The sequence below is a fragment of the Vollenhovia emeryi genome, unplaced genomic scaffold (assembly GCF_000949405.1).
Source record: "Vollenhovia emeryi isolate VEMERY1.0 unplaced genomic scaffold, V.emery_V1.0 DF939137.1, whole genome shotgun sequence".
Classification (NCBI taxonomy): domain Eukaryota; kingdom Metazoa; phylum Arthropoda; class Insecta; order Hymenoptera; family Formicidae; genus Vollenhovia; species Vollenhovia emeryi.
Window position 1 is genome coordinate 79597 of NW_011967229.1, and position 26822 is coordinate 106418.

Sequence of the window (26822 nt, forward strand, 5' to 3'; positions counted from 1 at the left end):
AATGACAAGTCATGATTAATGCGGATTTTTCGTCGAATACAACGTAAGAAATGTCTCGTACTTGCGTCATACTTAGATTACCGGCTTCGCCTCTCGCATGACACAAAACACACACGGACACCATCGATTCGATGCGCCAACTAAAGTGTCGATACATCGATTTGTTCCAGCAGCCGCCCAGCTCGCAGGAGCGTGGCAGCGGCTTGGCTGTGGGGCGCCAGGGGGGACCCGGCAGCACGGGGGGGCCCGGCGTGGTGGACCAGGCGCGGGATCTGAGTCCCTGCCTTCCCGCGTCGATGGGCGATGCTGCGCGACCCACCACTCTGCCGTGCAGTCCTCCTGCCGCCCATCACCACGGGTCCCATCATACGCCCCTGCATCAGACCCACTGCGGCACCAATAACAACTGTTACGACGGCTCGACCACCCCTTATGAGTCGAGGGACTACGACTCGCCCGGAGGTACGATTATCTCTTACCTGTCGAAGGGGTTGGCATCACAGACTTCTGTATACTACTAGACTGCTACCGTCGAGCTGAAAAGTGAGGCGAGAGTTCCGCCGTGTCTTGTTAGGTAAATAAGTATTATGTCAGTGACACACCAATCCACACGCATAGGAAAATCCCCTACTATGAGATAGGCACCTAATATGGGATAGCGGAGTTTCTGCTAAATTAACAGGCATCGTCTGTTGTTTCCGCCATGGATTTATTACCCTTGGGGTGAAATCTGTTTAGTGGAAAATTGATGGTTAGGTCGTGTAATCGTTGCGAAGAAAGATTTATGATTGAATTTGGACGTTGAAAACCTGCTATCTCGTAATAGAGGACTGCCCTCTACTTTATTTACCTAACAAGACGTGGCGGAACTCTCGCCTCACTTTTCAGCTTGAAGGTAGCAGTCTAGTGGTATATACAAGTCTGTGGTAGGCACGCAGATGTCGAGATGCATTAGAGATAGAGAAGAATTGATTCGAGAGGCTCGATCAATGGAATTATCCATTTTTCCTAACGTAGTCTCTAAGGGTATCAGGTTTAGTTAATCTACTGAAATAAGCCAATCACGCCAGCGACGAGACACAAGTTAATGACGAGTTTTCTTCCGCCCCTCAGCGGGTGGACAGGAGTACCGGGGCAGCGGTGGCAACTTCGAGAACGCCAATGACCTGAGCATGCCGTCGCAGACCGCGCACCACCACCACCATCACCACCATCATCACCACCATCATCCCCATCTGCAGACGCATTCCCAGGAGCAGCAAACCACGACGGAGCACTTGCACGCCATCCCGAAGCTGGAACCGCCGCCCACACCGCCCGCGCAATCCGAGGACGTTCCAGGGAACGTGGTCTGCGCGGGATGCGGCCTCAAGATATCGGACAGGTTCTACCTCCAGGCCGTCGACAAGAGGTGGCATGCCGCGTGCCTGCAGTGCTCGCACTGTCGCCAGGGTCTCGACGGGGAGGTCACCTGTTTCAGCAGAGACGGGAACATCTACTGCAAGAAGGACTACTATCGGTAAGCGTACATTTCGATTTGCATTAACAATCCGGACGGGGTAGACCTACCTTAGCGCGATTAGGCTCTCTTGTCCGCGACGTCGAAGAAGCGAGAGAGATTTTAATAATCTCGAGGCGAGCCGTGGGCGAAGATTGGCGCGCACCGACGCGATGTTTGATAATAAAATAAAAACGCGCGAAAAAGGAGGAAGACGCGCGAATCGGCGACTTGAACGCTAGAGGAAGATACGAAGTCGCTATTTAACGCGCTCGCAATTGCACTTGAGGCTCGAAGAGGCCCCCTCTCGACTTGAGGATCGCTGAATACCTTCGCGTGAGAGAGGGCCGGCACTCGAGGAGAGAATCTTGATTTCTCCGACGTGGACGATCTTATCGATGTCCGCGACTGCCGAGCGATTTCGTCCTATTTTCGATGGGACGAGGCCGCGACTCTCGTTACGAAGTCGCCGAGAATAGCCGCGCCGCTCACGCGAGCAAGTCAAGCGCGAAGTAATTTCTGTCGATTTGAAGAGCCCCGCGCTGAAGAATAAAAAAAAAAAGAGGAGTCGCGTCGCCCGTTGCGTAACTGCCTGTTTCTCCGCGAGCGCGCACCTGTGATTTCGGTCGTTACGAATGCCCGCAACTGCCCACAAATTGCACCGGCGGTGCCGCATTACGGAGGATAATGCGGAGTGCAATTTTTGAGCGAGTTCCTCCTCGAGGCTGTCTCGCTCCGGGAAATACGCGACTTCGTTCTCGCGGCTTCGGGGTTCCGGGACCCCCCGCGGAAACGTCATTGTTACGACAGAGGAGTGTCTGTAAAATAAAAATTCAGTCCACGAGTCGTATTATCTATTTACATGCATCTTCCAGCAAGCAGATTAACTTGAATCTCGGTTTAGCTTACTTTTCCTCTGTTTCTCGTTTGAAGAATTAACCCCGGTTTTCACCACCGTCGTTTAACTTTGATCTTAAAATTAGTTGAATTCATCCTTCGTCTCTTCCTAACTGTTCCCTTGGAAAGAGACAAAGGATGAATTCAACTAATTGTGTAAGATTAACGGTTAAATGACGAGCATAAGAGAGGTAAAAAGTAAGTCAAGCCGAGATTAAAGTCACTGGACGTAAACGCCGAAGGTTCAACTTGCCTTTTGTAAGGATTGGACCTCGCAGTGAAAGTAACTTCCGCCAGTCAGTCAGTCCTATGAATTCGATAAACGAACTCCGGTTATAACGTATCGACGGCCACTCGACGACGCGTCGTTACGCGGGGCTCGAGACGTCGTGTTGGGAACCTGGCCGGGGCCTCACACGGTGTCGATTCGCGCACGCTGTCTCGCTCCGTAGGTACGGGGCCGGCCCCGTACGTATGCCGTGGTCCACGAACTAATGGTCACGACTCGACCATTTACCTCCGGCGGAGCGTCGATTGTTGATAAGTAAATCACCGCCGATCTACATTTCGCGAGCGGCGGACGTGTACGTACACGTGCATCGCCGTCACCCGGCTCGATGCGCTCGATTGCCGTTTTCGAGTGACCTCTCGGGCCACGCCGATTACCAGCAATTCATCAATCGTCGAGCTGCCGGCTCGCCCGCCGGGACACGCGTTTCTTTTGTCTAAGGGCCTGCGTCCACGATGCTAGAACTTGGTCCGAGTTCTAGTTTCGAGAAATGTGTAGCCAATCACCTTGCAGCTTTCATGGAATAGCTGCAAGCTGATTGACCACGCATTTCTCGGGATTAGAACTTGAACCAAGTTCTAGCAACGTGGACTCAGGCCTTAACGTAGACATTTTCTCTCGAGTCGCTCGCGGTACTTGCAAGAGGAGAAACAATCGAAGATAATGTTGTAAATCGATTAACTACATACTCTCGGTATTGAAGTCAACGAGTGACGGAAGGGAAAGGTGGGCTTTGAGAGCTAAGTGCAGGTAGTCGCGCTAGTTTTAACGTAATTAACAATTCAACGCAAAGTTATACAACGGATCTACTTTGAGCCGTAATCAGCGACGCAGCGGCAGATAAATTAAATAATCTCACGCTCTCTGACCAGCATCAGGTCTCCTATTAGATAACGTTATCGTCAGCTGATTAATTTGCAGTCTGCTTCTATGTTAACGTATCACGCTGCGAAACTTGGGATCTTTCGTGAGTTACGGGCGCTGAGATGTCTTCCCGCGTTATTCGGATTTAATTTCGGCGCGTCCGCCATTGCGGCGTCGTCACGCCACGAACTCATCAATTACGTGGCTTCATCGGTGTCTCCTTAATGTCTTATCGTCTTAAAATCGTCGCGAGCGAGCATAACTCGCCCGTCGGTTTCTGTCGCAGTTTCGGGAACTGCCTCTCCTCCCTGTCTCGCGCTGCGCCTCCAAAATCGCATTAGCCGATCTTAGAGGGTGAACCCGAGATCCCGGGATAAGCAGCTGGTACCGTCGTCGCGCGTGCTCCGACTTCGCGTTCGGGCGCAGGTAAAGGAAGAAGGACGAGCAGTCACATGCATGCACGCAGTTCGGGGAACTAAATTAGCCAGCGCTCGTCACTCGCGGTGATTCGGTTCGTTAGCTACCTACCTGATGTGATCTTAATAGCGTAATAGTTTAAATAAATATGTAATAAGATTTACTTTAACGCGTAGAGATTCGGGGGAGGCGTCGCGCCATATTCCCGAGGCCTCCTCCTTGACGCTTCGATCTCGTCAATCTCGCAACGATAGCTCACCTCGCTTCTCCAAGCCAGGTACGGCGTCTCCTCGCCGCTTGAGACCCCGGCCCTTTTGCTATCGCGAATTCGTGCGCTTCTTGTTTGGGAAGCACGACATCCCGCGGAGGAGGCGTGCACGCGTCGCGTCGCGTTCACACGTCGCGCACTCGTGCACGCAAGTTCCGCGGGCGAGCGCGCGAGTGCGTGCGGTGCCGCGCGGCGTCATATGTAGCCGAGGATGGCACCGAGGATGGAATAGCACAGACATCCCGTCACGACACGGTTTTAGCCCAAAGGCCTTATCTCGCGCCGCCTCGCATGCGCGTTCGCGACGACCGGCTGTTATTAGCCGGGAACGCGTTGCACGTCCGCGCGACGAGCGCTGCTCGATTCTGCCGTAACGTCCGTTCCAATGTTCTCGACAGGATTAATGAATATTCGTTATGTCCGTTCACGTTCTCAGAGAATGTCCTCAAAGGCGCTCTTTCTCGTTTATCCGGCGAAATTACTCGTACAATCGATAAGACTCCAAACAATAGAAACATCTCGAAGAAAAAGTGTGGACCTTTCTGAAGATCTGTGTCTACGATGCTAGAACTTCAAGTTGTAGTTTCGAGAAATGTGTAGCCAATCAACTTTACGGAATAGCTGCAAGTTGATTGGTGGACCAAGTTCTAGCATCGTGGACACAGGCCAAGGGGATGCTGAAGTGATACTGCACTTTTGTCACCTTTTGCTCCTATTTATGAAAACATTTGTGTAATATACAAATTATGTGGCTTTTGTGTACAGACCGACAGTGTCCCACTATTCGCACTAAATCAAAGAATAGCATAGTATCATTGAAATCAAGTTTAGAAGCCTAACAAAAAATCTATTCACTCGAATGCAACCTGTAACTTATTCGAGTGAACAGATTTCTTTTTTAACTTTTAAACTTAATTTCAATGATACCATGCTGTTCTTTGATTTAGTCCGAATAGTGGAACACTTTTGGTTTGTACGCACAAGCTTTATAATTCGTGTGTAACACAAATGTTTTCATGAATGGACAGTTTTAGGAGCAAAAGGTGCAAAAAGTGCAGAATCACTCCAGCATCCCAATGAGTCTTTATGATATTTTTGCACTCGTATTCGAAACATTGAAATAATTTATTATCTATTTACGCTGCCGAATTTTTTGTAGCAAATTTGGCAAGATAGCTTGCTGCATATTGTCGCCCCGATACTCCATTGTACATAACTACTTTGTCCTAAAGAACTCTCGGGACTTTGTCTTGAATCCTTTACGTTATAAAATCCCGAGGAGATAAGTGATATTAAACTTAAAATTTCGCCCAGTCTTCAAACGGACGGCCATTACGACCCACTGATTCTCCGATTGCCCCGAGGCGGTCGCAAGGATGGCCCTGCGTGACGACGGCTCTTAAGGCCTTAACGAGTCACTTTCCGGGAGAAGAATACGAATATCGCCGCGTTACATGTCGAAAGTACCTCGTCACCTTGCGTGTTACTTCGGCCCGCCCGGGTGGCTTCGTCGTAAAAATTGCTTGCCCGTAAAGAGATCGTTGCACGCCGAGGAAGTAAGAGCTTCCTGGACTGTTCCGTTCCTTTCTTCCTCCTCTTTCCCTTGTTTCTCCGCCGCTCGCTACCTTCCTTTTTTGTCCTCCCCTCTCGTACGCTTTTCTCGAGCGCGCCTTCGTCGCGCTTCGATCCGCGACGCTCGGCGAGTTGTACATTTGCTGCTAATCGAGGCGTGAATGCGAGAACGCAAAATTACAAAAATTCACCGTGAATTCAGGTGCGACACACGTCGAGAGTCGGAGTATGCAGGGATCTAGAATTTTTCAGAGAGTCAAAACGCGAGATATGTGTGAGGGTATCCCGAGTCGAAATTTTGGTGCTATTTTGACATTTTTAAGGATAATTTACACCTACTTACATAGCCGATCTATACACCTACATAGACCAGCAATTACCTACTTTGATGAGTATTTTTTACTCCTCCCTTGAATCTTTAATTCTCAAAATTTACTTTAGCTCCTACTTAAAAGGACCTACTTTAATACTAAATTGGCAAAAGTAGAAACTACCAGTTTTAAAGTAGGAGTAAATTTTGTACTTGCAGTTCGACCTCTTTTACTGTTAGGTCCTACTATGTATTATAATAGAATTAAGAGTTTAATATAGGACCAAAATTTCAACTCGGGATACGTACGGAATATGAGAGATTTAAATTCGCTGCAGCTTCAACAACACGCAGAGTTGCAAAGCCTAAAGAAACGTCAAAGTTTCAAAGCTACGAGCTTCTACAAAATTCTGCAAAATCAAGTTGTGCAAAATCTATGAGAATACAAATTTCGAAAGTACCGAGAGAGGAATGAAAATGTCTAGTTTTCAATAATTCAATTAGATACGAATATATAAAACTTGTGCAAAATTATTTCATTTGTTTAAGCTCGAGGAAAATTGATATTTAACAACGTGTGGTGGTGTACGAAGCAGCCGAGGTTTCAGCTGCTGTTTTCATCTCCGAAAACACGCTGGAAATTCGCGGGCTTCCGTGCGCCGGCACGAGAGAGGGACGAAGTCGTTAAACTTGCCGAGTAGCGAAGGATGCGTCGGATCGGATTTGCCAGAATGTAGATTTCGCGGTGGGTTTATTTTCGTTATGGATAGCCGCTGAAGCGATCGCCGGTGTAGGGCGCTCTGCCCTCGCGCTTTCCTTCGCCACTGGTTATTTATCGGCCGCACTCGCACCACGTGGGACGCTGGACACGCATAATTTATCGCGCGCAACTCCTTTACACATGGCGGTCGTAAGGAAACTCCGGGGCCGAGTTGTCGTGAATCCCGATCAGCCCCGCGTTCCCGTCCCGCTGTCGTTCCGCGATCGTCTTTGGATTTGTCAAGAGTCCTGACTTCTCGGACAATGTTCAACATCGACGCTATGGTCGTTACGCTTGCTACGATTATTTCAAAATTGCGTCGAACGATCAACAAGATTCGAGAAGCGCCTTAAAAAGCATACCTGATTAGTAAGTGCGCTTAGCTGTCAAGAAAGTTGGACGTAATCTCCGATAAACTTCCGCGTTTGATCCCTCAGCCTTTAACGGGGCCTTTATTGCGCAGCCATTTATTGCGCAATGTTAATTGTTCATCAAGATGGGCAGCGGGAGTTGTTCGATCATTTCGGTATCTTCCGTGTACCACCGTAATCATCTGCACTCATTCGTTACTAATTTCACGCAGCACTTAACGCGAGTAACACACGCGGCCGGTGCATTTACCTTCCCTCTATAAAAAAAAAGAGCATCTAGTGGCACACGGAATTCAGGTGCACGTACCACCGGATCTAGAACATGTATCTGCTCATTCATTAAACGCATTAGCGCGATTTATCAGCGATCAAGAGTATAGACACGCTTCGATTCCCATCCGTCTACAGTTGCGTCGGCGAGCGGAGCGGAAAGGACGGAAAAAAGTGGAGAAAAGGAGAGAACAATGTGATTGAGGAATCCGTGGCTTTTCAATGCTGATTCTTCGTGCCACGATTCCAGGCCTTTTCTAGTTTTCGACCTTATTGCTCCTTCAGCTTGAAACTCAGGTCTTTGAATTGTTTCGGTCTTTCAGTTTTTCGATATATATTTAAATATTCCAATCTTGTGCGTGTGTATGCTATTCTCTATGATGTCTGAGCCTTTGTACACTTGGGGTCGAATTTGGGACACTTGGAATTTTTAATAACTTTGAAGTGGGTTTGGCTTCCGGTTTGAGTCGCGCGCATCTTTGTCTGACTTTTAAATGTTTTAGTACGAGCAGTAAATAAATAATCGCACCCGGTTGTGTGCCGGAGTCATTCATTATTGGACCTACGATTCTACGTTTGAATTCCCCCTGGGTTTGAAAGCGAAACTGTATGATCGTTATCGGTAACGGGGGATCTTGTTAAAGGGACGCGAAACAAGTTTCTCGCGAATTCTGTCGTCGGCGATGATCGCCGGACGCTGTTTCCGTTGTAGGAAGCGGTCGTTTTAAATCAACGGCTCGCAAAGGAAATAGCGAGTGGTAATTGAGCCATAACCCCACGGCCGGCGAACACACAAATATTTCAGCGCCGGGGCCCCGCTCATAATTTAACCCTCATAATTAAGACGCGCCGGCGACTCGCTGGAAGCGTCTCGCCTCCGCTTCACCCGTGCGAGTATCGCGCTGCACCGATAAAACGAGGTATCGCGATACCCTCGCTAAAATAAGCGTAATCTGTGCTCGTGAATACTACGTTATTATGGAAAATAAACCGATGCCTGCCGAGGTTCGACCAACTTGTCGTCCGCGACGCCGGGTGGGTTTCAAAACTGAAACATCTAGAGACTGAATTCGCAGACACTCGTGACTCCACGACGTTAAGAAACTCGAGGTGCCTAAAACAAGCTGTTCGAAAGTATCCTAAAAATAGACTCGTATCTCAGTAGACTTTCAGATTTCCAGATTTGTACTTATAAAGACACCTTCGGTGACGATTAAACCTCGATGACGATAACGGTTAAGCTATCGGCTCGGATCTCCGCGGTGTTTCCCGGGAATCTCGACGTTCTCTACCCCGGGCAGGGGAGAGAAACGTGGCCGTGGGACATAAATATGACGGAGTCACGACCTCGGTCGACCGGCACACGTGTCGCGGCAACGACGGGCCGAGCAGGGTAACATAATACACGCGCAACGACCGGCCGGGCGACTCTCGCGTACCGTAACGTATCGCGGGGACATGCATCATCGGTAGCCATTCCGGTGTCGCGGTGACTCTCGATCCTTTTCTTGAATCGCGGTAATCGGCACCGTGGCCGGGTTTATGCCGCCTCTTCGTCATCGTGACTTTGGAGCTTTAGAACTTTGGAAATTTTATGGTGGCCCTTCCTCCTCCCCCTCCCGCTTTCTCCACAGTCTTGGGTTTCGGGGACTTGATACTGCGAGAAATGGAAACGTCGTTTTCTACCCGTGAAACTTGGACGTTTCGATTATTTCCTTTTGACACTTCGCAAGTTCGGCGCCTCAGAACTCTCGACTATCGCAAATCTACTTAAGGGGATCCTAAAGCCGTCTGTTTTATCGACATTCTTTGTTAGAAGTAATCTTTCAATTGGCTTTATAGAAATGCGAAACTCTTTTACGGAATTAAAGTACGCAGCAAGATCTAGACTATGCTGGTCAACTTTATATCAAAAACGAAAAAAAATTTACTAATTTTTGGTACACTGCTTGATATAAGAATTCTACGATAAATATATACAAAATGAGACCAGCAATTAGAAAAAGATTAATAGCCTAGAAGAAAAAGATTACTCCTAATAAACGCAATTTCAGAAATCCAAGTCTAGAAGAAGAGAAAAAGAATAGTATGGCGTGTAGAAATAGTTGCCAGTTTTTTCGACAGAAGTCGCTCTCAAACATCTGTGAGATTGTCAGTAAAGCCCTGGTGTTGACGATGCTAGAATTCGACCCAAAATCTCGGTCTGAGCAATGTGTAGCTAATGAAATTGCTGCTTTTTCGTAAAAGTTGCAAATTGATTGGCTATAAATTTCTCGGACCGAATTCTAGCATCGTGAACTTGGAATTAAAAATGTCGATAATTCACGTTTTTAATTCCGTCTCCCATCTTATCGACACTGATCGAGTTCGTCAGCGGCTTTAGGATCTTGAATCTGTTGGATTTTAAAATCATTAAGCTTATCTGTCGTGTTCACTTCCAAATTTCAAGTATCAACTGTAGTAGGTTTCAATATTCTTACACTTAGGAGCATTCGTGTGGCATTCTCTTCGCCAGTCTCGAGCATCGACTAAATTCGCACCGTGTTCTCGGAGACGCGACGTAGACGATTCTCTCGAGGGGTGCGAAAACAGTTTTCAAACGACGGCACTCGGCCGATTAAGACATCAAGGACACCGTTGGAAGGGGGGGGGAGTCCTTCTGGAAGTCCTCGACGAGTGAATTATATCCGCTCAGTTGGAACATGGCTAGTCTCTTTATTACAGATGACAGGACGCAAGTGATCGGCGCGATACTTGGATGTAGTAGATCCCGTGAGATAACAGGCGTATTTGTACAGGCGACACCTGCACGCGCGGGGGCCCCGCTTTACGCATCGCCGAGGAGAGCGCGGACGACGTCGGGTCCTTCCGTCGGCGATGTACCAGCTCGCGTTATCAGATTCACGGACAATGGCGCCCCGCTAGTATCCGTTTGTCCGTCCGCACCACCGGACACCCCTGCGACATTAATTCGGCGAAACGACGACGCTAACAATAAGCTCGAACATGCTCGACGTCGCCCCATCGGCGTCGTCCTACTTCGGAGGGTACGGGGCTGCCTTGCCTTGCAAAAGTAAAATTTGATAATTCAATTTAAGCTCAACTTTGTGCGAGCAGTTGCATTCATAAAACTTTTCACGTGTGCTCTCTAAAAGTCAATCAGTGAATTATCACTGAAAACATTGATAGTCACAGTTATAAGTATAGGAGGGTGGGTTGAAAAGTTTTGAGCCCCAACATGAAGGTGGCATTACTTGTCGTCGCTACTTCAGTACCGCGACTGTACATACTTTGAACGATATCTCTGAAAATTTACGAAATCCCAAAACTATTTACCACCTTTGAGAATCTCTATTGAATCGAGATTACAAACAGATGTCGAATTGAGTCCCAAGATTCATCTGTTAAACAGTGTCCTGTCTCAAGACTGGTTTAGCCGAGTTTTTTAAAAGAATCACGACTATACCCTCGGAAAGGATTTCTGTTACCGAGACAAAAAATATTCTTGACGCATTTATATTCCTCGCAACCTCATTTAGTATAAAAATAAGACAATGTTAAGATAAAATCAATAATTCTTATTCTCCTCTATCGAATTAAAAAAGACTGACGTACTATATTGAGACAAGAGTAACTTATATAATATTCTTGCATTTAGAATAAATTTTCCCTCCATCTTACAACACACGAAGTTAGCACCATGATATTCGACAAAAGACGATTCTAGATTTGAGAATTTTTCATTTAAGATTAAAATATTCCGTTCTCTATAATAAATATGATTGGCGCTATATCGATCCTATTTTATGATTCATTGAAGTGTAATAGGATCCGGTAATTTTTTCTGTAGGTGTAAATACGGGCCTCAGGGAGTGAAAGATGCGGAGATAGAGGGAAAGGAAGTTACTCAGGGAAATTCCCTCTTTCGATATCCTCAAGTACGCGCGTGGTTTATTGAACTTTTAAGATACTTTACTTCAAGAAAAGTTTTTTAATTTACGGAATAATTCGTCGAAAAAATTTAGCCTCCCTCTTCCCCTCTCTCTTTCTTTCGCGGATACAAACTCCGTTCTCGCGTCTCGGCGGGAATTCGTTGGTGGTTTTTACGAGCGGCCGGTCGTCGCTCATCGTCGTATTCGCCGGGGGATTCGGCGCGTACCTCGGCAGGGGGTTGCGGCCCGTGCCCTCCGGGCATCCTCCCGCGGGCGGAGACGGGGCACGGCGAAATCGCGCGAGCGTCACCGCATAAACCATCCCTCCCTCCCGGCCGTCCTTCTCCACCCGCGAAAGTATCGCGTTACCGTTGTGAGCCACCGCGCGCAAGATGGACAGCTGGAGATTGCCGCCGCTCGCGTGACTTACAGGCCCGCGACTTCGTAATCCTACGTGTGGGTTACATCGCGCGGCACGGCGTTCCCCGTAAACGGGGGCGGAGATTTATGGCGTAAAGGGGCGGGTTACATAAGTGGCGCTGCGACGAGGAATGCGACGGCCCGGCGCTTTGTTGAACTCCGGGATGTAGCGTCTTTGCGACTGGGAGGCTTTAAATTAAATTTGACTCTGTCAACGGGAAAAATAAGAAACCGAGCCTGCACGAGCTAAAAATGTTTCTAACACTTCGGACGAAGTATCGCAAATTACTCGTAAGATTATCCCCGTGTCGTTTGGAGCTGGGTAAGAGAGGCCCGATCGTCCGTTTACCAGGTGGAATCGTAAATTACGTTTGAAATGCGTAGTTGCCATCGGTGGCGAACGCGGGAAGCGCGTTCCGGATAAATTACAACTTTATAATTTCCCGCATCTATTACAACGTCCGATGAGATATTACACGAGATTGTCTCCAATCGCGGAAGCATAAATCCACGCGTCCGCCAGCTCCGTGTAAAGCCATGCACTCGGTGTACGAGCAGCGAGATCGTCCCTCGCTGGTAGATCGCTACTGACTTTTATTTAATGTAGCAGGTAAGTTAAGTTGGAAGCCGCAGGATGTGAAGCTGGAGTCACGTTTCTGCGATGACTTCGGTAAAGAGGGAATGGGACACTGGTTTATAAGAGGAGCGTGGCAGGCAGAAATTCGCTGAGATTTGCGGTGATCCACAAGTCGTAGGATTCAGTCGAGTGAAACTAATAACGGAATGGAAATCTACTTAAGAATGCGCGTATCTAAAAATAGGAGAATCGAACGACTCGAAAACGCGAGAAGAGATAAGAAACTGATTTATTGTTTTGAAAACTGCGATGAACATGGGAACGGAAATAGGAGGAGGAAATTATATAATATCCGCGGGAATCTACAAGTTGTAGAATTCAGTCGAGTGAAACCAATAGCAGTATGGAAAGAGATCCAGGACAAGGAAGATCAAAGAACGAAGAGAGGAAGCAAAGATATCGATTTATTAATTAAAAAAATTAATAAGAATAAAAAATATAGTACAAAACCTTGTACAAAATATACACGCGTCCGCAAAAGTATTTTAGAAGAAGGGATCTTTGCAATTAATTACTCGCATCTTTTTCCACGATACGCGAAATCTTATGCGGATAATTCCAACCGGAAGAGATCCGTCGAAGCTACGAGTGTCCGAGAACTCGCGTAATCGGCGAACGCGAGTCCGTCGAGGACTCAGGGCCCCGGCGTAAAGGCCGAATCAGACTAGCAATTGCCAACTCGAATCGGATTGGCGATTGACGATTGACCCGTAGCCAATGAGAGTCGAATAAATCGCTGGCTGCTTTGCTCTCATTGGCTAGAAGACATTCGCCAATTCCAATCCAGTCGGCAATTGCTCGGATTGAGATTGCGGATCGCGGATCGCAATTGAACCAGTCGGATCCGAGGCTGCCCCGTCTGATTGGCCGAAATGCGACCCGCGGTCCGCAATACGTAGTGCGACACGGGCCTTAGGCGAGGAATCGAGATGTCGCCGAGGATAGGAACAGGCGTCAACGTGTCCCGCAATATATTATTTGTACATTAACCGAGGGGAGAGAAGGTCTGCTTATTCGCGTGGTATGCCAATAAGAAGGCGGCCGGCGATATAGCGCCCGTGATCTAGATTAATGCGAGCACTGCCGGTAGCGGTCACGTAGAGCGTCCCACGCGCAGCGTGTGTCCACCGTGGTTGCGCGCGAGGCGTCCCACCCCCCTCCACCCCTCTCTCGGGCCCCAGGCTGGAACGTCCGCGGGCTGTCGCTACATTATTCATAAAATAAAACGTGCGAGAAGGTAGCAGGGCCGAGGGAAAGAGAAAAGCAAAAAGGACGAAAAAGAGAGAGAGAGAGAGCGAGAGAAAAGAAACTCGAGCGCGTCGAACCCAGCGCGAGCCAGCGCCGTGTCGAACGAGTCGCTCGGGATTAACGCTAAAATCATTCATCAGGTGCTCCCTCGCCGGCGAGCACTTCCGGCGAGCGCGTGTGTCGTTAATAACGCCGCGCGTACACGCGAGCGCTCCTGTCTCGCCCGCCGCTGGGACCAGCGTCTCATTCGCTGACAGCGATTTTCGCAATCTTCGATCGCCGCGGGAACGTTAGTTTCTAAATTGATTGCGACAAGTAACACATGCGTAATGAGGGGGACGGGTATGTCAGAGTATCGAAATAATTGTTACGCGTAAAGTAGTCAAGCACGAGAGACTCTAAATCTTTGAATTTCCAGTTATCCCCTCCTCCCCCCCCCCCCGCGAGTGTGGAAATAGAAATGTTGAAAAATTTCGAGTTTTCGCGGGGTCTTGGGAACTAGATACCCGCGAATCGGAAATCCCGTCGCTTAGGGACGGTCAGCGACCTTGATACAGATTCTGTACGCAGTTTACGGTGCGGTGCCTCGTGTCTCTGTCGTATTAGTCAGCGGCTGGATATCCAAAAGCAACGAAGGTCTGGCAACGTCTATACGTACACGGGTCGCTATATACGCAGTGTCCAAGCAATGCGAATAGTTTTGCTAAAATTCGATACATAACATACGATATAATATTATTCAACATGCAATACATAATGTAATATAAAACTTAATGCAGTTTTATGGTGGTAACATTTTTGCTAACAATTCGTAGAGGAAAGTCCGCTATTATGAGATAGGCTTCCAACATGAGATAGCGGAGTTTCTGCTAAATTAATAGCCATCATCTGTCGGTTCCACCATGAATTTATTGCCCTTGAAGTGGGAAATTGATTGTCGAATGGTGTAATCGTTGCGAAAAAAGATGTGCGTTGAATTCGGACGTTGATAACCTGCTATCTCATAATAGAGGAATTTTTTTCCACGTGTATTCGCGGTGATACAAATATTTCTACAAATAATTGTCGATATAAATACCGTAAAATAAATTCTAGGTTGCGTGAAAATTGTCGAAACAATTACACGGAAAGAATGTTCTCTTGAAATTTAATCGCCGGACAACAGGGCATTTTGAAGAATTTTGAAAGTGTTTTGAAATTTTACCGTATACATTTTACTAATAATTATACTTATTGTTAGTATACATTTTACTAGTAAGTTGTATGGTAAAATTTCCAAAAACTCGCAAAAAATTCTTCAAAATGCCGTGTGTTGTCCCACGATTACATGATTTTCAGGGTAAATTTTAAAAGAAAATTCTCTCAGTGTACGATCGTTACCGAGACAGATGGGCAGTATCTTCCGTACGAATGTCGCCAGCATAAACGCTACGGGGATGAAGATTATCGGGCATGTTTTTCGTCACAAACTTTGTCCTTCATTAATTCATTAGGGTAATTTTTAAAGCAGCACTTTGCAAATAATAAGATCTCGCGCTAAGAAGATCTAGCCCGAAATCGGCGCGAGGGACGGCCGCGAGATCGCACCTCAGAGGACACCCTGTATCGCGCCGCGGCCTCCGATAGGTTTCTACCGGCAACCCGTTCTCTGCAGCGCGCCGCGGTTCGGGGATTAAGCGGCCCCGGCCTTGCCCGGCGACACCGATGCCGTAAATTATTATTTCCACGATAAAAGCCGTCGGGGCAGCCGCTGCCGAGCGGAATTCCCCCCGGCGTACACCCGGTAATTAATGCATCTGACGATAACCGCGGGCGCAGATCTAATCGGGCAGATCCGCCGATTGTGCGGCGCGCGCGGCGCGCGAAATAAATGTGCGCGCGCGGTTTGAGAAATGCGCCGGCGACACACGGGTCGACGTGAAAAAGTGGACGAGACGGACGCACGGGCGTAAGGACGCTAAGTATGACATCGATACACCGGGTCCTCTCGCCCCGGCGCAGCGGCGTCGCGAGCGTGTCGGCGCGCCAACGTCGTTATGTAAATGGCGGACCTCTGGACCGCCGCGCCGTGAGAAATCGGGCTTCTCGGTAGCGGACACGGCTGTTCGTTTCCTCCCGGCGCGGCGCGGCGCGGCGCGGCGTCGCGATGGAACGAGGAAGTCGTTCGGTGACACGCACGTGAACTCCGACCGCCAATTATCATACCGCGTTCGGGAGTCGCGACACGTCGCGTGCAAACGCGAAGGCGGTCCGATCTCTCGCGGCATAAGAAGAAATCTCTCTCGTTGCGAGCGGCGTCTCGCCTCCCCTCTCTCTTTCGGGACCGGAAGAAGAAAGGACCGTAGGAAGAGAAGAAAGAGGCAAGGCGAGTCCACGTGGTCCGAGTGTGCGAACGCGCGGCGAGCGGTCCGCCGCGCTCGGCGCGAGCTCCATAAAGGATTTCCGCCGCCCTTTTCTCCCCCTCGGAGGAGAGGAACTGTGGCGCGCTTAGAGCGCGCCTCTCTCCCGCATTGTATAATAATGTATCGCATATGGCGCATCTTGTAAAACTCTGCGGGCGTTCCTCCCCTCCTCCCGCCCTCCGCTCCCGCTCGCCCGTTCTCGTCTTGTCCCGAGCCGAGGATGAAGACCCGAATGAGATTGTTCCCGGGGCCCCCGGTTCATTCATCCGGCTCGACGGGGCCTTAGAGGTGACGAAAGGTCCCGAAAAAACCGCCTCCAGGTCGCGTTCGACGGGGGGGCCGGAGAGTCTGCGGATTTCGCTCGGCCTCGTTCCCGATCGCCCCGGCAAGCGTTTTACCTGGGATGGCTGGTCGGGTCGGGTCGGACGCTCGCACAAGTACGGGGTGTGGCGTTTCACCGAGAGAAGTATAAATAACGGGGGGAGAATGTTTTATGGGATTTTGAGGGTAACACGGTTGGGTTGCGAGGGCTTTAGCCCGCGTTATGCGTCACACCGCGACTGTCTCGCGCAGTTTCACGCCACGTCTCGTATTTCCGCTCGTAGCCCCCGGGGGAACGTGAATTATACTCCTTCCGGAAAACGCCGATCTCACCTGTTGACGGTAGATTAGTGGCAGAAAGTTATCTGGTCGAGACTCTCGCGGCGAGTCCCCTTCGATCGCGCCATACCCGACACAGTTGGTATTTCAATTGTTAAACTGCCTGTCGTTGTGCTTTTCCTCTCATCCTTCTCGAGATTACAAGATATTATTTGTATCTTTTAGAAAAATATTTTTACGTACTTGTGATACGTTTTGACGACATATTTTTCAAACAGCTTACTCGAGAGTATTTTTGTTACTGTTTGTACACTGTTACCACGTATTTTTCACTTTCAATTTTCTTCAACCGACGGTATCTCGCTCGATTAGCGAACAGGGTACGACAGATCCGATTAGGTGAAAATATGCGGTCTTACACGCCGTTGGAGACCAACCAGCCTCACCCGTGGTCATCGCCCCATTGAGGGTAGGGTAGTCAATAGGATCAGAGACGATAACAATGTGTCTCGAGTCAAGAGCCCCTGAAGGAGCGAGGGACCCTGGTGCGGTTAGTCTCACAGATTAAGTCTTACAAAGCCCTTCGAATTTACGATTCTCTTCCGTTTTCGAACTGTCAACACCAGAAAGAATATCCTCCCTTTGTCGACCGCCATTTTAAATCACTTTGCTTTTTGAAATCGTAATCGTATGCATTCATATTTCCTTGTGGTTTAGTTTCATTTTGTTTGCAGAAATCGGAATACGCTTTCAGCAGAATGGTCGGAACACTTTCATCTTATTTGTACGGTACTTCCGTGCGATCGACATTTGGTCGATATAATTTACGTAATTTCTTTCATCTATGCAGATTATTCCGTTTCAACATGCCGTTTCTCTTGCACGTACTTGTTCCGTATTTCTTTATTTTTCAATCGCGCAGATTGTATCGCGAGTGGCATTTTCGTGCACTCACATCCTCCCTTTGTCCTCGCCTATTTCATTCTCGTCGATATCTCCGATCTGTGGAAATTTCACTTGCACAACACCACGCGCGTATACATCAATCGTTCAAGGAGCTTGAACGACGACCGAAAAGACCGGAGTGAAATCTCCGCGTCGAATACTAACGCGAGGGATCGCGCAGTGTCAACGATTTGAGATTCCAGGGTCTGTTGGTTCGAAAACCGACAGATGAAATTAAAGTGCTTAAATTAAGAATGCACATACAGTACTACATGTAGTACGTTGCTCACTATTATTTCTTATTAGACTTACAAACTTAGCTTCAGTGATGCCATGTTCTTTAATTTAGCCGGAATAGCAAGCTGCTTTCGATCTACACGTAAGCCATTTACTTTGTATATTGCACAAATGTTTCCATGAAACAGACAGTTTTAAGCAAAAGTGCAGAATCACTCCAGCATGGAGTGATTCTGCACTGATCCTTAATGGACCACGAGACTTAAGGCCGAATCAGACCAGCATTTGCCTAATCGGATAGGATTGGCGATTGACGATTTTCCTCTAGCCAATAAGAGCAAAGCAGCGATTTGATTGACTTTCAGTGGCTAGCAGACAATCGCCAATCCAATCCGCGTCGACAATCGCTGGTCTGATTCGGCCTTTACAGCGGAGGTTGAAGACCGCGCGAGCTTTTCTGCCGCCTCGGCGAAAGGCGCGTATCGCCGTTCGTTCTACCGTCGCCGAAATCGTCCATTTCCGATCCGGTACCCCGGCGGACCGGGGCGTCGTAAAGGGCCGCGCGTACCTTCCCGGGACCGGCTCCGGGATCGGCGTTATAAGATCGACCCACGTCTTTATCTAGGTTCTTTAGTAGGGGGCGCGCGCGGGGCGGGGTGGTAATATATTTGGAAGGCGCGGAGCGAGATAAGTGGTTAGGTAGGTAGCCGCGGCTTGGTTGTCGGCCAGATAGTCGACCGGCTCCGGTAATGGAGACTGCAGGGTGCCGCTAATGCAGTAGCGATGTCACGGCGCCCGGTGCATCGGTATATTCCTTCTCCTTCTCTCCCTTTCCGCCCTTCCGCCCCCTCCCGCTCTCCCCCGCCTCGCGAGGGACCACCGGACGTATCTTCGCCGGCCTTCGCGATATCGGCCGACCCGCACGTCCGGAGGACCGTTTTGCTCTCTTTCTTCCCCTCCTCACTTTTTCTCGTGCTTTCCCTCCTGCTCCCTTGACGTGTTCTCTCTCTCTCTGTCCTCAGCGGAACTCTATCGAGGACATTGGTCGATACCGAGGGGGTATCATCGCGGCGCGATAGCGCTCGGACGTGCGGAATGTGTTTATATTGGATAGCGCTGCTAGCCGCGATGAGGCTCATTTTCGTGGAGATTATTTTCCTTCTTTTCTCTCGATTAACCGAGCGCGAGAGATTTATTGAAGGACCGGAGCGCCGCGTGTAGCTTCAATAATAGCGCGCGCACTTGTTCGATCGCGTGAGGTGGAAGCTTTTCGTGGCGTTCAAAAAATTTTTATCACCTCGGCATTCCAATCCCTCCCTTCCCCCCCACCCCCACTGCTTAAACCGTGAAAAAGCAAGCGAACGTACAGATGAAATCGTTAACGCGCTGAAACGCGACCTTCGGCTCGACGCGACCCGCGCAGCGGGTGCAGCGTGCGCCACGGCACCAATATTGATCTCCCTCCGTTGTTGTGTTCGCAGGATGTTCGGCAGCATGAAGCGGTGCGCGCGCTGCCAAGCGGCGATCCTGGCGTCCGAGCTGGTGATGCGCGCGCGCGAGCTCGTCTTCCACGTGCGCTGCTTCTCGTGCGCGGCGTGCGCGGTGCTGCTGACGAAGGGCGACCACTTCGGCATGCGGGACGGCGCCGTGCTCTGTCGGCTGCACTACGAGATGGGCGCCGAGCTGCATCCGGCCCAGAGCCCGCCGGTCCCGGTCTATCCGCCCGGGCCGCACTACCCCGGCCAGCCCTTTCCCTCGCCCGAGTTCCTCCATCACCATCATCTTCATCACCATCACGCGCCGCCGCACCCTCATCACTCGATGCACCCCCAGCACCCGCACAGTCACGTCAGCCCGGTGCCGTTGCCCTCCACGCCTTCCATGCCCGACGCCTCCTCGCCGCCGAAGGTGCCCTACTTCAACGGCGCCGCCGCCGTGGTCCCGCCGCCCAGGCAGAAGGGCAGGCCCAGGAAGAGGAAGCCCAAGGACATCGAGGGTATGACCGCGAGTCTTGGTAAGTGCGAATCTTTCGATTACACTCGGGTCAAACGCGAGAGAATCCAGGGATGCGAAAAGAATCAGCGACGTTGTCTCTTGCGCAAAGAGATCGTAGTCTCGGAATGTCTGCAAGTCCCGTAGCTTCTGAGGCGCTGAACGCCTCAAAATTCGAGAAATCTCGCGGTCCCACGGTTTCGAGGATCATTCGCGAGCTTAGGACGGCACGAGAGTCCGTAAAGGTGCGTATACACTACGGCGAACGAACAGCGAATTAGACAGATATGTACACCACAGCGAATGCGAACTGAACTATCGGTAGTGTTCGATTCGCCTTCGGTCCGAGTCGAAAGTTCGTGCGCAGTGTGGACGGGATTCGAATACGAACGTCCGAACATTCGTGTTCGCCGTTCGTTCGCCGTAGTGTATACGCACCCTTAGACGTCGGGGAGAGACGTGCTCCGACCTCTGAAAAGCGACCTCCGATCGCGCCACCCCGCCTCGAGGAGGGACCACGTGACCGACCCGGCGTGATTTACGGGCGTGCGTGGGCGCGCGACGCTTGCCACCGAAGTCTGATAAAATTTGTCGGCGCGACATAAATTCCCGAATCGAATCCCTCGACGAAACAGCGACGCGTGGGCGGCACGTCGCGCCGGTTAGGCCGGGAGAACTCAATTTCCGAGTTGATTGTCGTGACCGATCGTGGGAACAAGCCGAGGCTCCGGCCGAAGAACCGCTGCGGACGTCGAGACTTCCATGGCACTTGCCACCTCCTCGTTGTGCTTCTTTTTCTCCCGTTCGCTCTCGCTGGAGGAGGTCGCTCGGTGTCGCCGTGTCGCTGCCGTGAAAAAGGATTGTAGCGGCGCGCAGGTGATCGCCCGGTACCACAAGCTGGTCTCTGATCTATCGTGGATCATGCAGGCAATTTTTTACGGCCGTTGCCAGGGGCCGCGACGATCCACGCTTTCGAGGCGAGATACCCGGCCGTACGTTCGGTAACACCTGAGTTATAGTTGTAGTTCGCAGCGTGCGGTCGTGCGCACGAACAAATCGCTCGTACAGATTGCCCGTGTTTAATTGTTTAACCAGCAAAGTCACGGTCGACTGAACAACGGGTGGTTTCGCTAGATCGCAACACTGGAAAAGCCTTGCTCTCGCAACAGGAAGCGAAGAGGGACAGATAGCTACGATTGAAATTGGGATGAATTTGGAGACACGACCTTTCGAAAATGATCTAAAAGCGATGGTTCGTTGCACCCGTCAAACCTTCTCCATCCATCGTCCCGTTCCGAGTCGATTCTTGTTCTCGTTCGATTCTCGGATAGAGTCGTCGACTAGGCTTGGTTTCGAGCACGGGCGATCGCGCTGAGCCTACGCGACGGAAGCTGGTTCTAACGCTGTTTGATGCGTATCACAGCTCATTAGCTCCTCGAGTGCAAAGAGGCGGATTAGAGGGGCAGGGAAACGGCGATAGCGTATGCGAAAGGCCGATGGATACACGGCCAATTACAGCTCTATGTAGCAAATAGTTTGCAGGCACGATACCTCATTCACAGCCGCGCCGATCTATCGCGCTCCTTTGCCTACAAGGATGATACTGTCGACGTTGCGCGAGCGAGCTCGGGCAAATTGATTCGGTGGCGTGGAACATGGGTTCGCTCGTGTCTCCGGACTCGTTCTTCGATTCTTTAAATTTACGGAATCTTCTCGAGATTTTAGATGATTAAAACTTTAACACGTTCGTTGCCGACGATAGTCACGCGTGATCGGCGTTTCATTTTTTAACGACGCCCTGATGGTCATCGAAACGTTTTCAAACGCTTATCAAGAATAATTGCCCTTTGATATAAAATTTTAATATACAACATCGATATGAAATATCCACATAGATGATCTACGACATAGAGTAAAAACTGATTAATAAAATTGGTATGGTTTAAATGTGATAAACGATAGCGATTTGATGGAATAAAGGACTACGAGCCGTGACAGGGTGTTAGCATGTTAGTCTAAGTATTTTAATATCACCCTGGCTCGTATATTTTTTCGCAATAAATTTAGAATAAAATATTTAGACACTAACACCCTGTCACTGCTCGTAATCCTTTATTCCTTCAAATAAAGTAAAAAGTGTTGAATTTAACACGCTACCCGAGGAGATGTAATCCTTCTTAATTATATTATACCATATTTTTGATCACTTGTGTTTATGAAAATTCTACTGTACGCGGTGAGACACAAACGAAAGATTGCCGGCAGACAGCGCGTTAAACGTTGAATTCTGGAACAGCTTTCAATCGCGGTCCGATCGACGTCGATGACGGTGCCGTTTCTGGATTATGTTGCAGACCTAAACGCGGACTACATAGACATGCCCTTCGGCAGAGGAGGCCCCGGGACCCCCGGTATACCCGGCTCCAACAGCAGGACGAAACGGATGAGAACGAGCTTTAAGCACCACCAGTTGAGGACGATGAAGAGCTACTTCGCGATCAATCACAATCCCGACGCGAAGGATCTCAAGCAGCTTTCCCAGAAAACTGGCTTGCCGAAAAGGGTGTTGCAGGTAAACAGAGCCCGTTCGACTCGCGCCGCTCGCAATTCCGCGTTTTCTCTCGATGCCGGTTGTCCGCGGTGTTGAAATTGGAATTTCCTCGTTTCGATTTCAATGTAGGTCTTAAGGTGGTTACTCGCTGAGGCGATTGTCACTGTGACTTTGACCACTTTTATCCATATCTAATCTCGATACGAAACATATTGTAAAATGCAATATGCTTCGGTTTAATTAACGTGTAATGAAGTTTTTGGGGAAAATCCTCAGATGGCATTTTAGACAATTGAAATGTTGAGTCTCTCTCGTGAATCTCCAAAAATATTTGCGAAACATCGAGCATTCATAAATTTATCAATTTTAAGTTGCGTTTGGCGTGACTTTAGATTTTCGTAAAAGTAGGTAAAATCCACCATGTAGCGGATCTAACTTGTCAAACCTTATACAGGGTGTTAGGTAATACCCGCCTTACCTCTTATTTACGGATAGAGCGGATTAGGCTGAGTTGAAAAGTCCTTTACCACTTTGCAATTTTCGCAATTTCGTTAACGAGTTATTAATTATTAAAAATTGCTGTCTTAGCCCGGCCTTCCGCCCAATTCAAGCTCGCGATGAGATGCGGCCGTCCCGCGATCGGCATTGCTAGGCACGCGAGGAATTGTTTATGACACATGGCAAGGGCTACGTATAATAAACAACTCCCTGCTACTAGCAACGCCGATTGCGGGACGGCCACATCTTACAGCGCGCTCGAATTGGGCGGTAGACCTGGCTGAGACAGCGATTTTTAATAATTAATAACTCGTTAACTATTGCGAAAATTGCAAAATCGTAGAGGACTTTTCGACTCTAGTCCGTTCTGCCCGTAAATATAAGAGGTGAGGCGGGTATTACATAACACCCTGTATATGTATAATATATAAATCACAATGAAAAAAATAACGAGATCACGGGCGACCCGGGCGCAAAAGGAAAATCCAAAGATGGATAGCCGGTGGTTCTCGCTCGGTCCCTTTGCCTCTCTCGCATTTCGGGAGGGTGCGCCCTATAAAAATATTCACGTACGCGAGCCGCGCGTAGACACGCGCGCTTCTCCCAATTAGTGCGGCGCGTACGGCGTGGCTGCGAAGTTAAAAGAACCGCGCGGAACGGAGCGATATTTCCGTCGACGAGAGGCTGCGGCCTTTCTCCGTAATTACGAGCCGGCGTCAATCCGGAGACAGTCAAAACCCCGGCGCGGCGCGGCGGACGGCTAAGCCTCGTCGTAACGTCGGACCCGAGCGCCGGCTCGCTCTCGTTAACCCACTACCGTTAAATTATTAGGTTGTTACGAAAGTTTCGCGCGCGTTCCTTTGTGAAGCGTGCCATGGACGCGCGGATGAAGAGGGAGAACGATCGAGCGCGGGAGATACTGACGATTTAAAGGTAAATGAGGCGAGGCGAGAACGTAGTGGCATGGAAACGAGGAGCCTCGGGTCGGCCGAGCTTCTCTTTCTTACATTCGGTTTGGCTTTTTATAAATGCAGACTTAACTTTCGACGCCCGTCCAGTTTCAATTTTAAAGATTGGATGCAAGACTGTTGAAAACTTATGACGTTACACAATCAACAATTCCTGAGTAACAAAGTTCGAGTATTCCTCGAGGTTCCATATATTCTAAATTCGCATCAGATGTATCTGAAGATCAGGCTCTAAAACATGAAGTTTAAAAAGGGAAGATTCTGACATACCGAATTGTGCATTGTCGAAACATGAAAAATTAAGTTCTATTTATTAAATGAAAATTCACGCTCGTTTTTTAGTAATAACAATTGTTTGGTGTCACGGCCAATATATTAGACGAGGTTATAGAATTATTATAAGAGTAACAAATTTATTTTACATTATAATATCGATTACGATTACTTACAGAATAAAATGCAACGATTGGATGCGATTCAACACTACGGTGTTTTCTTCAGCATGTTAAAAAACAGTAAGAAAAGACGGTGAAAAGAAACAACTGTTTTGATTACTTAGCATAATCACCTTTTATTTCAGTACTTTTTAGATAAATCAATGTTTCTGTATCGCTGAGAACACAGTCTGAATTTTTGCACTTAAAGTAGTCGCGGAAAACGCAATTTTAGAGGAAAAAGTGACGTCGCTTAAAAATTGATCGCCATGTTTCCTCCGGTCTTCCGCATAACAATCATTCCGGTTGTTACATCGCCTCGCTTCTGCGCCAAGCCGAAGGAGAGGGTTGGAGGTGGCCGCTATTGTATTCGTAGGGTTCTTGGTCGCCATCTTGCTTGATATTGATCGCGAAGCGCACGTACACTTGCGCGCGCGCGCTCGCTTACGCACTCGAGGGGGGACACGCACGAGTAGTCCGCTCGCGAGTTCTTTCGTCGCGAGTCCGCGGGGGAGGAGACTGTCTTGGAAAATGGCGACGTCGCACCGATCGCGTCGTCTTTCATCTATTGTGAATATGGAGGAGGCCGCGCGCACGTGCATCCGTCCGTGTGTTTGTGTGTGTGTGCGTGCGTACGTGCGGGTGCACGTGAATGGTAGAAGGAAAACTGTTATCCAACATAAAGCGCTCATGAATTCTTTCCACGTAAACGTCGCGGAAACGTAACGTCGCTGTCATTGGCTCTCGAAGACGTTTTACGTCGAATCTGTTGGTCAATTCGGGACCGATCGCGTTTCCTTCCCCCGCAATTCGACTTTTCCCAGCGTCAAGCCGTCGTACGTAACGGCCGAACCCTCTGCTCGTCTTGTTCCCAGGTCTGGTTCCAGAACGCGCGAGCAAAATGGCGGCGCATGGTGCTGAAGCAGGAGGGCAAGTCCGACAAGTGCGACGGGGGGGTGGACGGTGGTAATCTCGGCGACCTTGAGCTCTACGGGAACAGCACCGGAAGCGGCGGGCCGCCGATGAGTCCGCCCTTCATGCTCGGCGGTCCTCACAGTCCCGCGTCCCTGGCGTCCCTGGACTGCGCGTGATCCCCGACGTGATCCTGAATCCGCGCTCTCGTTCGCGCGTCCACGTCCTGCTGCGGGACACCGGATGTATTCGGATGTGCACCCTTCCGGACGGTTCCTCACGTGAGTGAAGTCGCTCGCGAGTGCGTGGGGACGATGAATTGTGAATAGTCTGCGAGCGCGGGGGTGTAAAAAGGAAAGAGGGACGACGCGTTTTCCGCGAGCGGAAATCCGCGGGCGGGTCGAGGAGCGCGCTCTCCGAGAGCGCCGACTTCCCTCGCTCGAGAGGGAAGTCTGAGGTTCCTCTCGACCGACGAAACACGGACGAGAGGCCCGTCCCTCGACTGCCGTCTGGCGAAAATCGAGGTGAAATAAAATAAAAATTGGCTTCTCGAACGGGAGAGCTCGCTTCGGATCGAAGACGATGTAAAATTTGTGCGCGCTGATGCGCGCAATTTTGTTTAATCGATAAAATCGTTGTATTTATTGTAGCTCGAATAGCGGCGCCCCGTCGCAGAACACTAAAGTCGTTCGTCGAAGGGCAATGTAATTAGTGAACGAGATCTATTTATTCGCCTAAGTTTAATTAAGGATCGCGAACATTACCAGTGCTGTGTGGGAATTCGGCGTTTCGCGAGTTTTCGAGGAGAGTTGCCGTCATCCTCGACGATCTTTTACGCTCGGGGAGCGTCAATTATTACTTTCATTAGGTGACGAATCAATTTATTCGATTATTAGTTAGACCATTTTACAGTTTTCCTGTACATATATGTCCTTTCCTTCTTATTTGCGAAACGTTTCCAAATCTTTTAATAAAACTGACTATTGCTGGTCAATTGATAAATAATCGAGATTTCTCTAGTTTTCCGATTGTATCTTCTAAGCATATTTTTCTAATCGTGTCGCGTTCTCTGTAAATAAAAGCAGACATCCGTGCAAAACTAAACCAACTTGAGGATCAGTCGGATCTCCGTCGAGCGCTCGAGCGAAACGCTGAATTTTGACGAGGGAATTATTTATAAAAGAAAGGAAACGAGCTGCGAACCCGCGCGTTATTGTAATTATTGCTCAAGATCAGACCGCGACAAACCCGCGAAGAAGCAACCCACGGTTCGACCTGGTTATTACTGTAAATAAAGGACGTTCCTCGTGCGTTTCTCTTAAGGCACCGTTATAGGTTGTAGGGCCCTATTAATTGCATTCGGTAGCGGTCGTGCTTCTCTAGGCGAGAGGTAAAAGTAATAGTAAATGAGGATACGCAGGACACTACTGTTATTATTGCTCCTACTATTAGTCCTCCTTGTAACGATGCGGCAGGATTGTCCAAACTTTTGCAAGATCATTTTTTCATTGAATATATTTTGACAATATA

General features: G+C 49.2%; 1 protein-coding gene across 2 annotated transcripts; it reads left to right on the top strand.

The window, feature by feature from the left end:
• The first annotated feature begins 227 nt into the window (after positions 1–227).
• Positions 228–26822, top strand: LOC105567430 (LIM/homeobox protein Lhx9-like). 2 transcript variants are annotated; one of them, XM_012022292.1, is made up of 4 exons: positions 228–462; positions 1114–1519; positions 19419–19951; positions 22284–22593. In XM_012022292.1, exons 1-4 carry the CDS (start codon positions 297–299, stop codon positions 22574–22576), a joined length of 1398 nt encoding a protein of 465 aa, XP_011877682.1. In that variant the 5' UTR covers positions 228–296; the 3' UTR covers positions 22577–22593. The 2 variants fall into 2 exon arrangements, with proteins under 2 accessions (XP_011877682.1, XP_011877683.1); XM_012022293.1 differs by lacking the exon at positions 228–462 and adding an exon at positions 25256–26822 and having other exon boundaries at positions 872–1519; positions 22284–22501.

Excerpts from the sequence above, each read along its gene's own strand:
- LOC105567430 (XM_012022292.1), top strand. The coding sequence starts at position 297 with ATGGGCGATGCTGCGCGACCCACCACTCTGCCGTGCAGTCCTCCTGCC. Across the intron at positions 463-1,113 it reads GGACTACGACTCGCCCGGAG|CGGGTGGACAGGAGTACCGG; the intron begins GTACGATTATCT and ends TCCGCCCCTCAG. Across the intron at positions 1,520-19,418 it reads TGCAAGAAGGACTACTATCG|GATGTTCGGCAGCATGAAGC; the intron begins GTAAGCGTACAT and ends TTGTGTTCGCAG.